Source organism: Puntigrus tetrazona, chromosome 20 (genome assembly GCF_018831695.1).
Source record: "Puntigrus tetrazona isolate hp1 chromosome 20, ASM1883169v1, whole genome shotgun sequence".
Lineage (NCBI taxonomy): Eukaryota > Metazoa > Chordata > Actinopteri > Cypriniformes > Cyprinidae > Puntigrus > Puntigrus tetrazona.
In genome coordinates this window covers 6,257,829-6,272,253 of record NC_056718.1, presented here as the reverse complement: position 1 = coordinate 6,272,253, position 14,425 = coordinate 6,257,829, and the positions used below count along the sequence as shown (strand labels likewise).

Here is a 14,425-nt window from a genome sequence, read left to right as displayed (position 1 = left end):
TCTCTAAAGCCAGAATTTAAAAGCGCTTAACAAAATGAGACGAAACAGGCGGTCGATATCAATTTTAATGAAAAACACCAGGTTCATAAAAGAGGAACAGCTCTGTGTTCACCGAAGCTAAACATGAACAGACGACGCTGGAGTCCAGTTCTGATAAAGACGTTTCCCTCCGACGCCTGACGAAGATCGCGCTCTTCAGTTTATTGGCACATTCAAGGGTGAGGTAAGGAGAAATGTTAAGTGCTTTTCTCTTGTCATCGTAAAGGCATGGGGGTGTCATTTTCCAGGATAGCTGTAAACCAATCGTACAAAATGAATACAGAAAACACGGACGTGACACGAAGACGATGGTGTTCATTTAAAATGGCAACGTCGTCGTGGCTATAATGCTGCGATGCAGCGGGAAACAACATGGCGCGGGTCTGCCACGTGTGTCTGCTCGGACAGAACTAAAAGGAGATCCAGTAGTAAGGAGGTTTTTTTTCTAACAGCCTCAGCGGAAAACGTCCAGACTTCGTCTTTCATGCACGTTTAAAGCTTAAACTCTAATTGAGTGGTGATCATAGCAAAGAGTGCATTCAGGTATGCAGCAGATTTCGGTGTCTATCATGCGAGCGCGGAGGAGAAACTAATGCCTCGAATGTATCGGAAAGAGGAGGAGGAGGAGGAAAAGGAACGGAGATAGTTCACACAGAAATAAAAACAAAATATCCTGGGATCTTCACCGTGATGTTCCAAACCAGCCTGACCTCCGCGAAAGGAGAGGTCACGAAGAACGTTTCGAGCTGCGTTTCTCCAAAGCCAGTGGAGCCGTGATTAGCTCGGGCTTTCGAGAAACACAGCCCCGGTCGATTTTTTCCGGTTGCAATAAATGGGACTGAACTAAGGCTTTCGAGGCGCAAAAGGGATCTATATAACTACGTTCCAAGTCGGCTGAAGGTAGAAAATGATTTGGGAAATGGACTGAAAGGTCGGTGGTTATTCACTGATAACGTTCTGGTGAAACACTACGATCGGATCAAAGTCAGCTGCATCAGTTAAGATCTAACTCAACTGGGCAGGTGATGACATTTTTAGAGAATTAGAACTTCAATTTAAATCTGTTCTTCGCAGGACTTTTCTGAAACTTTATGGTGTTTTGCAACTTTTTTTTAGGCTTAAAAGCGTCGGTTTGCACCAGGGATATTATTGTAAAAAAAAAAAAAAAAATGTTACTTGAAAAAAATATATAAATATTAAATTAAAAATAAAATATAAAAAATGTCATTTATTTCCCATTTTCTTGTTTAAAAAAAATCAATACAAAATTACATAAAATACTAAAGTTCTTTAGCTAAAATGTAAGCAAACAAATAACTAAATAAAAACTATATATCAACAATAGTAAAATAAAAATGGTCTCCATTCCATGCAACTGCATGTGAAAAAAAAAAAACTTAATACAATTCTTCAAAGTATCTTTTTTTTGATTTGGAACAACACTGAGGGTGAACAGTAAGGACAGAATTGGTATTTCTGGGTGAACCATTTGTTTACTAATGCTTATTTTTTTTTAATTAATCTATCTACGCGCACTGCTCCCATCAACTATCAACTCAACATTTGGCCACATTTAGGAGCGATGCAGATTGTTTTTTTTTTTAATCATCTAAATCATGTAAACGTATAGCATTTAACCTTAATTTATAAAATTTTTCAAAACTATTATTTGTAGGCAAGAAAACACATCTTACGTACTTCTCAAAAAACCTTCTGATTGAGAACTTCCAATTCAGCAGATTTTTGTCAGTCGTGCTACACACTTAAGTCAATGCCCATCGGTCAATATGAAGAGTCCGCAGCTTTGGGAATCGTCAAAATGTGAACGGTCAGAATTTCCGAGCTGCAACAAGTAAGGATCGTTACCACCATCTCGTCGAGGTTCGAACGGCCCTAACTCGGGGATGTAGCGGAGAGAGTAGGTCTCTTCCGTGGGTGTGCTTCTAAATTAGGGAAAACAAGGCAAGGACAGGATCTCAGATGCACAGTGAACAAGGTCTGCTAAACTAAACCGAGGGAGCGATCGAGGGCGGTGCTGCGTGAGAGTTCATATTATGACTCTGGGTTGTCCTCTGGCACGTCGTTCGCTTCGTTTGGCCTGTACATGAAGGTTAGCAGAAACAGAGCCACGTCGTGGGAGCACCAATAGGCCGTGTGCGACGTCACCGCTGACCAATAGCGGCTCTCCACCAGGCCCTCCCTCAGCTCGAAGTCGATGCGCTTCTCAAGCTCAACTGCAAAACAAAAACCGAGTCACTGTCGCGCGTTTCGGTGGTAAAGAGGATTCGAGGATTTTCCACTCGAAAGCGAAAACTGACAAATCATCGAAACTGCTTATGGGAACCATTTCAACCTCAGGGTAAAAATAAACCGTACAACTTTTTACTTGATTTCTCGCAATTGCGGCTTTATCATAATTGCAATGCTGCATATAACAGTTTGAATACATAACCACGTAAAGTTAATTTAGATGACAAACGTTAATATACAGGTTTTCTAAACCAAAATACTGAATTCATGAAATTACGAGTACTGAAAAAAAACGATCAAACTGCACAGTGACTTCTCTGTGTAGACGGTGCTTACAGGATGAGTTATCCATAATGGCCGAGGCTGATTGTGACATGCTGGTGTCTCCTGTCTTCTCCTCCATTTTCTCCTCTGTCTTTTCCTCAACTTTATCATCTAACTCCACAGGCCGGCCGTCTTCCCCTTTCTCACAAGCCCCTCCTTCAGAGTCCGATGGCTCCTCCTCCACACCGCCCACCTGTCCACTAGAGCGGGAAAATCTGGAGAACAGGATACCGCCAATGCCTTTACCTATACTGGCCGCTCCTGCAGAAAAAAAAACAGAAGCATGCACAGAGAATGTTAAATATGAAACTTTAACTCCATAAATGCAATTATGGCCTAAAATTCAAGATATTGTCTCATATTTAAGAGATATCACACGGGCAGCAAGAGCAATATCACATGAGTGCAAATGTGATTTTATACAGCAGATTTAGTTTCTTATTTAGAGTATTATTTCTTTTTCTTTTCTTTTTTTTTAAAAAAGGGACTTTAAAAGGATAATTAACCGAAAAAAAAAATGTCATAATTTACTCAAACTTGAACGAATTTTTGTGAAACATAAAAGAAGGTATTTTGAATGGTTATCAATGTCTTCTACTGAATGAACAAAAACAGCAACAACAAAAACATGACCAAATGATCTTATTTTATGTTGAAAAGCTTAAATGTTATTTATGTGCAGTAAATTGTGTTGCATCAAATAAAATATTTCTTACTAAAGCTACTGTTTGTAAAGTTTACTTAAAATATTTTTGTGTTAAATGACAAAGTATTAACAGCCAAATGTAATTTCTCAAATTTTGATTTTGAGAAATTAAATCTAAGCAGTGATTCTAATAATTTAGTTAATTTTTGTTTGGGGAATTATTATTTTGTGTATTTGGTGCAATGCAATGTGTTTATGCGGTTTAAGTTTCAAAAACGCATCACATTATTTTCCGCATACTGCACGTTATTGTTTCTCCTCTAAGCCCCGCCTTCCTGAAATGGTTTTATTTGTACAAAGCTCATCGTTCTAAAAAAGCGAGGTGTGCTCTGATTGGCCATCCGGTGCACTGTGATTGGGCGAATACCTCAAGCGTGTGGTGGAAAGTTAGGCCCCTTAAAATAAGATGATGCTGTGTCCCGGCGCTATGACACAGAAACAATAAAAGCCTTTATAAAGGAGGCATTTGTTGCATCCAGCGGGGACATAGTTACTGATTATCATGACTTAGTACTGTCTTTTTACGTGTCGCGTAGCATCGCACCTCGTAAACATAACACCATGTCTACGTCTACAACAACCATTACTCTTGCTCAACACGTGTGTTTGTATAGTAAGCAGCAGGTTCTTTTAATAAGAAAATGTAACTTAAATTTAGAATTGCCTCACTTTATAGTCTCTGTGTCACCATAAATGCGCTAGACGCACTCCAATATCTGTGTTGAACTGTTCTGGAAGAGTGTTTTAAATACAGCTTAACCACTGATGTCTAGTTGTGTCCTCTTTTAGAAGCACAATCAAAATAGTTTTACTTTTTATAACGACACACAGCGTCTCCAGAACATGGCGCCCTCAGCAACACTACACCACTCATAACTATTATGGACAAGTCATAACTTTTATAAAAAATATCTATTGGTTTTGAGACTTTAGGGATCTTATCTATGCCCTAACAGCTTCCAAACACACTCCAAAGAGAAAGGAAAACATGACATTGCATCATATGACCCCTTTACCTTTGTTTTGGCTTATTAACATATAATTCTGCTCAGGGGTTTTACAAATCCCCAGCTGTTTCTGTGACACTTCCTAATTGCTTCCTATCGATCAAATGCTTTGCTGAGCTGTCGCTATTTATCGCTTTGCGCACTAAAATCAAGTGCTATAAACTGCAGATACGCAGTAATTGAAGGCAGGCTGCCATTATCTCAGTATTTGGGAAGCGTAATCCTACCCCTACGCTGCACACTATACATTCTGCTCAGCCCTTCAAGTGTCTTACTCTTCCTTTAATGACCTCTCTCTTTCCATCTCACCCATGATGCTGGCCTTGCCCAGGCTGGTAATAGACTCGCCGTAGTGTCTGCGGGGCTGAGGAGGGGAGGTGCAAGGGCTCGGGAGGCTCTCTGTATCAGACACTGAAGCGCTTTCCTTTGACGGATTCAGTAGAGTGGGACGGATCTGGTCATACGGTGTGGGGCTGGTCGTGTTGTACCTTTAAAAAAAATAAATAAATCAAGGGTTGCATGAATGTACAAAACTATATGCAGTCACAGAGTGCATTATATAAACAGCCCTTTATTTGCTTACAATATCTTTTTGTAATATAACACTAGAATTTTTACATGTATGTAGCAAAGGCATTATTTTACTCACCAGTGAATCTGGACAGGTGCTATATTACTATAATGCTTCAGGATGAGAGGTTCCAACCTGTATGCCTGAAAGGAAACCATTTGTTTTTATTTTATTAATATATATATATATATATATATATATATATATATATATATATATATATATATATATATATATATATATTATTTAAAATATATATATATATATATTATATATTTTTTATTTTATTTTTTTTTGGCTGTTTGTTTTTTTTGTGGCTAGAGCGCTTTTGAATTAGAACGTAGGGACCATTCCAACAGATTAGATTTTGTGTCCCACCTGGCTCATAATATGGACCAGTAAAGAGAAACATCTGATCCGGAGCTATATTTACGCTGCAATCTAATCACACTCACTACAGGGTCGGTGGGATGGAAGATGTTAAAAAGCCTCTGGCAGATGGATTTGGGAAGGATGTGGTCCTGTGTTCCATTGGTTCCGGGACGGACACCTCGCAAAGCCAAAAACACGGCCAGAGGTGATCCCATGCAGAAGAAGTTCTCCACCTACAACCCCAAATCACAAGGTTTATCGATTGAGACATACCCAAACAGGAGGCGAGGAGGAGAAAGGAAGGGTACGGTTATACTAACGTACCTTGAATTTTAAGGCTGGAGAGGGTCTTGAGGATGATGTTTGGAAATGCCGGAGCTTATCCTCCAAATCCCTCATTCTGCAAATGAAATATTAAATTACATTTTTGGAGAGGAACATCACATAAACCAGATTAGAGGGATTGTCATTGTGGAGTAGAGTGCAGACAAAACTAAAAACCTTTTTAATAATTCAGGATTCTTAAATGCACTGTGAGCACTAAAATCAATGCGCCTGACCGGCAAATGGATAATATATTAAGAACTAATAGAAAAGGGTTGTAAAGATTGATATTCTTACGAAAACAAGAGCGGTGCTAGCCACGCAAAACTGACAGCCAGGACGTTAGGGGCTAAGATGCTGTGAATTAGCAAGTTTCTGTTCGGTTTCGTTTGGTGCCCAACATTCCACACTTCATTTTTTCAGGTTGTTTGAGTAAATCATCCGGGTATTTGAAGTGCACTTTTTCTCTTTGGAATTTTCAGTGTGAACGCACTACTCACGCTCACACTATTTATGCTACAAAACGTCATAGAATAGTGCACAAGTATGCAGTTGGTGTTTGTTGTTAACTTGTTGCTATGCGATTGCTGGAGTGTTCAGACAGGTTATTATTGCGTTCTATGTGGTTGTTAAAGTAGTTAAAGTGTTCTGAGTGGTTGTTAACATGCTGCTTGAGTACTTAAGGTTTTCAGTATGTTGATATGCAGGATTGAGTGTTATGAATAGTTGTTGCCAGAGTGTTATTGATGGTTAGCATGTTGTTACAATTGTAGACGTATATAGAAGACTCACTGGGCCGCCATGTTAGAGCAGGTTCAAACAGAGCCGTTCTGTGCGGTATCTTTCATACACATACATATATACATATACACACACACACACACATACACTTATATATGCTAAAACCAGCCTAGGCTGGAAGATTCCTTATTAGCAACTGTTTCTATAGGGTGCTAAATGTAAGCATTCTGCCATATTGTACCGTTCCAAGATGGCAGACACATCTACATGCTTGGACCCGGTCTATGGTTCCTAGTGTTCTGAGAGGCTGTTGCTATTTGATTGTTGTTAAGGGTTTAGAGAGGTTATTACAGTGTTCTGGGTGGATGTTAGCATGTTGCTATAGTGGTCTGAGTAGATGTTCGTCTGCTTCTGTGCTTATACAATGTTCTGTGAAGTTTTTTTCTGAGAGGTTGTTGGTGTCCTATTGTGCTATTGCGATCATATTGTGTTCTTTTTGGTTGATAATATGTTGCTAGGGCGTTTTGAGTGTTCGTTAGCATGTTGATAGAGTGTTCTGAGTGTTAGCATGTTGATAGAGTGTTCTGAGTGTTAGCATGTTGCTATGTGATCGCTCAACTGATTTGAGAGTTGGTTAGTATCTTACTAGTGTGTTCTGAATGGATGTTAACATACTGCTATGCAATTACTAAACTAATCTAAGTGGTTGTTAGCATGTTGCTATACAGTTGCTACAGTTAAGGTGGCCATGTGGTTTCAGGTTGGACAGTCTGTTTTTGAAATAACATGTCCATTTACCAAAGCAGACACTCGTTTGCCCTCCTTTTAAACTTTATACAATGGTATATAACCAATAAATAAATTAACATTAAGTGATGTACATTTTACACAATATTGTTTATTTAGTTTTGTCTATTTTTATTATTCAAACTCCGATCAACATGGTAGTAATTCCGCATTTCTGAATGAATAGGGTGATTGATTCAATAAAACATTCATTAAGAAATTCTAAATTATCTCTGAAACTGCATACCGGCCTACTACTCAGCTATTTTAGCGTATCTTTTGAGGTGCAAATTGTAAGAGTAGTGTACTACTATGCAGAAATTAAATTCATTAAGTCATATTCTTCGTTCTAGAATGAATCGTCGATTTTGAATGAAACTGTTATTTTCTTTTGTATCCAATACATTATCTGTTAACTGTATAAACACATTCACTGTATAAATGCATTCAGGGCATCTCAGAGCTGCATTAAACACTTCGGAAATACATTTAAAAGCAACTAGAAGTTTGTCCTTATAAATGGTAAAAAAAAAAGTATTTTAATTTAAAACAACCAATTAAATCAATTTACTTTAAATCTTTTTTTTGTACATTTTCTGTTTCTATTCTGGCGTACTGCAAAGCCTTAAGCATAGCTTTAGGTTTATTCTAACCTGTTATTCAAAAATTTCCATTTACATTGTGCTGCTTATTATCCGATTTAATAATGCAACGGAGATGTAGTGTGTAACTATAATTATTTGTAAACCTCAAGAATGTGTTACGAAGATCCTCCAGCAGCTGGCGTTCTTGTCTGCTAACATCAGCCTCCATGGCATCTGGCACCTCTTCGTGAACAAAGCGCACGGGGTCCCAGCCCGTCATGATGTCAAAGGTGATGACACAGCCCAGCGAGTGGGAGACGATGGACACCTTTCCTTTCTCTGCAAATTCTGGGTTGCGCTCGCAAAAGAGCGTGTAGAGTCGGTTCAGCTCTTTGGTCAGACCCCGGGTGATCTGAGGATGCAAGTGCGGTGAGCGTGAAATCGACTATTTTGACAATTTATTTGTGTGCTAGGAAATATAGGACAGAGCGTGCTTCAGTGTGGGACCTTTAGTCAAACTTTACTTGAAAGAGACTGAGAATAGCTGTGTCTAGAAAACCTAGACAGCTGCCTTCTGAATTAGCATTCATTTTGATTTTAACCTAATAAGTGAAAGACAGCTAACGCTATAAACATAGGCGCTGAATAAAAAGTGCATGGGGAAGTGATTTCCACTGAATCTAATACATACGAAAATATTAACCTATATTTATTTATACTTTCTGAACCTTATACTCAACATGTCTGGTCCACAAATGACACTTAAGAGATAAGTGTACTTGAAATAATAATATTTTAATAATTATAACACTTTCGAGATTAATTACTTAACATACTTAAGCACGCTATTATTAATACGCTATTATTAAAATACATTTTAAATAATTGTTTTGCTCTTTTGTTGCGCTTTAAATAAATACAATTATGTTAATGAGTAAATTAAAACATATGTTGCATGTAAAGGATGTGATTGCTGTCTTATTCAGTAGCTTCATCATGAAAATGTGATATATTTAAATACATGACATACAAGTTCCAACAGAAATGACATTCAAGTGCATTTAGCTATACGAAAGACAATAGAAATAATAAAGTTACATGTACCTAAGTGGGTCTAAAAAACTATTTAAAGAGAATCAAGAGCATGTGATCATGCCTTAGATGTTTGACAAAATAAGACATTTTAGTGCGGTCGCTGCACAAGGAGCATGTTGTTTATGTACAAGACTTTGAGACAGGACTAGTTTATAATGGGTTAGAGAGCTGAAAAGGGAAAAATAACGAGAAAGTGAATGAACGAATGGAGAACTGTGGCTGTATGTCACCTCATCTCTGTACAAAGGGCTCGTGTAGTACATAATGTCCATGGCACTGCTGTTCAGCATGTCACGTAGACCTCGCACTTTGTCTGGAGTGATGGAGTCCACGGTGTCTGGAAAAAAGCACACTTAATCATAAATGAACGATCTATCAACGCTAATAGTTTTCAAACATAATGCGCTTAGTTTTTTTGTTATTGTCCATACCTCCATCCAGGGCGAGTTTAGATCGCCATTCCACGGGAAGGAACTCGACGTGTTCATTTGTTCGGTCGGAAAAGTGCTTCTCCTCCATCTTCCGGGCAGCGTCGCGCATCCTGTCCGTGAGTGAAGCGCATCGCATCAGCGTCAGTTTCAGGTTTAGACGACTGGTTTTGTGCAGATTCGGCTGTGTGACCGGTGGACTCACATGCTTGTGTTTCTAATGATACGTCCCTGATCCATCTTCTGGCCGATCCCATGCACCACAAAGACTATGTGCGTTGTTTCAGGGGGCGTGTCCTCCGGGGCCGCCTCCTCCACGTAACCTCGATGGAGACGGGTGCCGCTGCTGGACGCTAACCAGACACGAAGGAAGAAACGCTGCTACTGCTAACACTGATAAGCACTTCATTTTATCTTTAGCTTTAACGGTGACTCGCGAAAAAGCTTGTGCACAAAACATGGTTTCGCAGACAGGGCATGGCCTAATCCAGAAGTAGGCCATGGTTCAAACAGGATATTCAAGTAATTTTTATAAGCATTACTGGATCTTGAGACAAAACAAAGATCAGTCAGCTGCGAGTTTCTTTCAGTTAAAACAGCTCAGAGTTACATTTTAGTCTAAAAGTTAAGCTTAAGCCTTGTCTGTGCAACCAGGCGTTAAATGACTTCAATATAGTTCACCCAAAAATAAAAATTCAGTTATAATTTATTCACCCTCACGTTCTTTCGAACCTATGTAAGCTACTTTCTCCTATCAAACATAAAATAAATATTTAAAAGATTTTAAGAAGTGCACTTGGTAACTTTTATCGTTTGTACAAAAGCGCAAAAGCATTAAAAGCCTGCAATGGAATAAAATTTAAAAAGAAGTGTTTTTTTGTTTTTAAGTCTATGTCTGTATGCTAGGCTAGCGTACTCTGATAAAGTGCTTTCAGCAGATACATAAACTGAAAAGTTACTTCTCTTTCTCTTGGGAAACTGTCCCTAAAATATTGATGATTGACAGATCTTTGTCCCAGCAGACGCACTCGTTGTAAAAGTCCCTCCCACATAGGAATAACATACAAGCGTAGCACACTTGTTTTGCAAAGAATACAAAAATAACAACTTTATTCAACAATTTGCCTCTTCTACGCTGTTAAAGCATGTGATGCTCTCCAGGGTGAGACGGATTGTTGAATAAAGTCATTATTTCTGCTCTTTTCTTGCCGTCTGTGGAGGGTGGGAGAGCTCCGACTTGTGTTCAGAAGACGAACGAAGGTCTTACGGGTTGGGAACAACGTGAGAGATTTTTCATGTTTGGGTGAACCATCTCTTTAAAGACATCCATCGAGCCTTTTTTTTTAAAAATCAGCAGCGCCACTGAGAATCGTCGGGATCGTTACAAACCTTTGGAGAACCCCAGCTTCTGAGTAACGGTCCGCGCGATCTTTGAAGTGGTGGCGTCGCTGTAAAGGTACACCTCATCCACGCTGTGCCAGTCCACGTGGCTCCGGCTCAGTTTCAGACTGTGAATGGCTGAGTGAATTAAGGGCAGAAGTCAAACACGTCCGTTTCAAATGACCTGACCGTTAAGTAATGCCCAACCAGCTCGCTTCCTTTCAATTAAGGGTCTTTTGGACTATTTGCAAACACGAGTGACAGCCAATAGCCCTTGTGCGGTATACATGTCACCAGTGCTTGACTCGCTTCGAATGCGTGTCACACGAGACAAACAGGAAGTCTGGTTTGGGCTGTGGTTGGTTCATGACCGTGCCTCTCTATCAGCTGAACTAAGCGTCAATGTTAAGTCGGCCTTTTTTGTGCGCTTGACCTCTACGACAAAGCCTCCCCGACCCAGAATCCTATTCATAAGGCGGTTTATTACCATCTTTGCTGTCTACTGTGGTGACCACCGCTTCCGTGTCAAAGGTGTCTTTCATCTGCTGGCCTCGGAAACGGGCCAGGTGCTCCAGTTCAATGAGGTCACTGTCCTCTTCCTCCAGAGGCAGCCAGGTCCCGTCCGTGAACCACTGGCCTCTCATGACCGGGATGTGGTCCTGCTCTGTAAATGCAAGCGATGTGTATTATCGTACGTTTCTGGGATCTCTGCTGTTTTCGGGTCAACTCAATTAGTCTTTTTCAACACTTAAATGACATTATATTGGTAATGTACATAACGACCTTTACGTAGCGCATGCAATCGCATCCAAAATAAACGTTTTTGGGGAGTTTTTTATGTAATAATGTCCACGTAATGTGTAAATGTATGCATAAGTAAATACACATACAGCATATATTTTGGAAATATGTAAGTTTATATTCACATGATCTAGATCACATTATAAATATATTTAATATAACATTTTTCTTAAATATATGCATGAGTCAAAGATAAAAAGGGTTTAACCAAATAAATAAAAAGTATAATACTGCTTTAAATTGTTGTTTTTCCTGCTATTCGGTTTTCTGAAGTAAATATTACAGATTTTTCCCTGACTTATTAAATTTACCCACTAAAATTCAGTGTAACAATAAAATTTTATATGCTTCATATATATATATATATATATATATATATATATATATATATATATATATATATATATATATATATATATATATACACACACACACACACACACACACACACATATATATATATATATATATATATTTTTTTTTTTTTTTTTTTTTTTATATATGTGCAAGTCAGAAATAAGCATGTAATTTTTACATTAATATTGTGTTAAACTGAACAAAAATGTAAAATTATTTCGACCAAATTATATTATTACATTTAAAATGCTTTCTATGGACATAAAATAAATTGCATGTTTTTTTTGGGGTTTATGCAGACATCTAAAAGGCTTTGATCCACATGCATGCGCGTGTATTTATATAAATAATAAATAGACATGTTGCACGCTAAGATATCATACCAACAAAAACTTATTCGGCTCAACCGTTTGCCAGCAAACTTAAGACATTTTTAAAGCCTACGCTTCATTAATGGTCAAAAAATGGTCACAGAACTCAAACACCATTTACCTTCTCCTAATATGAAATGTCTGATTCCTATTTATTGATTTTTCCCACAAAAGTTCACTAATATCTGTCTGCACTTCTGGATAAAAAACGTTCTGCCATTATTATGTTCTGCAAGTTATAACAAACACACAAACAGAAAAGGACTAGTGCAGTCCATCTGAGGAAAAGGGCCCTAACAATAGAAACTCAAGGTCAGACTGCAGATTGAAGCGGACAGATTCCTCAGAAAAGCGGGTACGCTCACAGACTGATATTTTTTTTTAGTTTCACACTTTGACTCCATCCGGTCGGAATTTATCACACGTTTGAGCTTTGATACGTCAAATTTGTTATTGTCAGCTTTCAGGACACTTTTGTTTTCGCCGGTCATGCGTCTCCTAGCAACAAGGCGCAAGTTTTCCGCGTGAGTCTGCCGTGATCGGAACAGCTTTAAAGTCTGGTAGCGTGTGACCCTCGCTCGTGTAGTGAATGAGGCCCAGGTTCCCTTTGTCACTATTTACAGAGTCGGTAAGTGTTTTACAAATCTGCTCGGATTTGTCGTTTAGCGTATTCGAGCCTCAATGAGACGGCAACGATGACTTTCGTGGTCGAGTTTGAATACCGAGATTAATTAACGTACTTATCTCACGCGAGGTGATCTGAAATACGCACGGACTACTTTTAGGGCACTTTCACGGTGCAGCCTCCGTGAAATAGGCCCGTCGTCGCGCGCGGGCTGTAGGAGCAGCAGGAACATTCTGCGAAACATCTATTTTTCAGTTTTCAGAATAATTGTGGCGGTAAAAATACTCACGGTTCCAGTATACGGGATAACAGTCTTTCTTGTTGATGTCCACCTCGTAGAGTCCTCCGCGCACGCACACCGCGTCCACGTCGATGCTTTCCGAATCCAGCTCCGTCTCTTCCGCGGAGCACCCCGCCTCCGCGCTGTCGGTTACCGGTTGCGCCGCCAGCGCCGCCGACTGCCTCCGGACCTCCGGTGCCTCGCATCCCGACGGCGACTCGAACAAATCCTCCGCTTCTTCGGCCGCGTCCCTCCGCTTGACCTCGTTCGGATTAAGTTCGCAGTACTTGCGATAAGCCAACTCGATTTTCAGAGAATCGTGCCCGACGAACGGCTTCCAGGTCCGCTTGTCTTCTTTGTAGAACCAGCGCACCTCCTCGGGTCCGAGCTCCGTGACAACTTCCCCGCGGTGCCGCGAGCTGTTGGAGCGGTTGCGCTTTTTCGTGGCGACGTTCCCGTCACTTTCGCTGTAGTTGGGGTCTCCGGGGATGTCGAGATAGTCGGAGTCCGGGTCGGAACCGAGACGGCCATGATAGCCGGCGAACCCCTCTTCCACCAGGCCTAGCATCAGTTGGCGTTGGCCTCGGGGCAGCGGCAGATGTCCGTCTATGCCCGACTGCACCGCGTCCATCCCGGCGCGCATCGCGTCGCCCGTGGGCTCGTCAAAGCAGGACGCGCACGCTTCCTCCATCCTTCCCCATTCGCCGCCGTTGACATTTTCCCTGCTTTGCGAACAACTCAAAGACGTTTTGTCCTGACAAGCGCTCATCGCTGTCGCCGCTTTCTAGAAAACAGCAAACGGAGCGATTCCAGCACCGGTCAGCTGATTATAATAACAAATCTAGCGATGTCAAAACCTCTCCTTCCCCCGGCGCGACCGGAGCGGCCAGCATCTGTACGGATGCGTCAAACACACACGCTAGACTTGAAACTCCATTCAATGAAGGCGAATTGAGTCGCACGGTCCTCAACTTACAGGGCGGACACGCCAACCTGTTCACTTTCTATAAATATGCCGACTGTATTTCTCTCCGTAGAGCCCCTCTCGCTCTGTAGCGGCGTCCGTCCGACTCGTGAACGAATCTTTCTGCTGAGTCGGATCTTTTTGGTTCAACCGGTTCACAGAATCAGTCTGAACGAGTCGAGTCCTCGTTGAACTGGTCGAGTACAAAAGACGGTTGGCGAAAACCGTTGATGTTTTTGAAATATCGCGTATTATTTCTGCCGTGTAGCGCACTAGAATATACAATATAGGATATCTTTATATTAAATAATATGCGTGTTCTAAACAACGTTGTTTTTATGAGCTTGGTGAAATGCATTCTGTGAAAACTCAACTTTTTATTTTTGAGACATAAATAGATCGTTTTGTTTTCAGCGAAAA

The 14,425-nt window shown here is 40.3% G+C and overlaps 1 protein-coding gene across 1 annotated transcript; it reads right to left on the bottom strand.

The window, feature by feature from the left end:
- Positions 1–47: 47 nt before the first annotated feature.
- On the bottom strand, positions 48–14,117 carry ddhd1b (DDHD domain containing 1b). Its single transcript, XM_043219269.1, has 13 exons — positions 13,051–14,117; positions 11,095–11,271; positions 10,617–10,745; positions 9,433–9,580; positions 9,231–9,340; positions 9,030–9,136; positions 7,869–8,116; positions 5,594–5,669; positions 5,353–5,502; positions 4,976–5,040; positions 4,636–4,814; positions 2,626–2,874; positions 48–2,273 (listed from the first exon to the last, which is right to left on the bottom strand). The coding sequence occupies exons 1-13, from the start codon at positions 13,808–13,810 to the stop codon at positions 2,092–2,094; spliced, it is 2,580 nt and encodes an 859-aa protein (XP_043075204.1). The 5' UTR covers positions 13,811–14,117; the 3' UTR covers positions 48–2,091.
- Between the last annotated feature and the right edge of the window lie 308 nt (positions 14,118–14,425).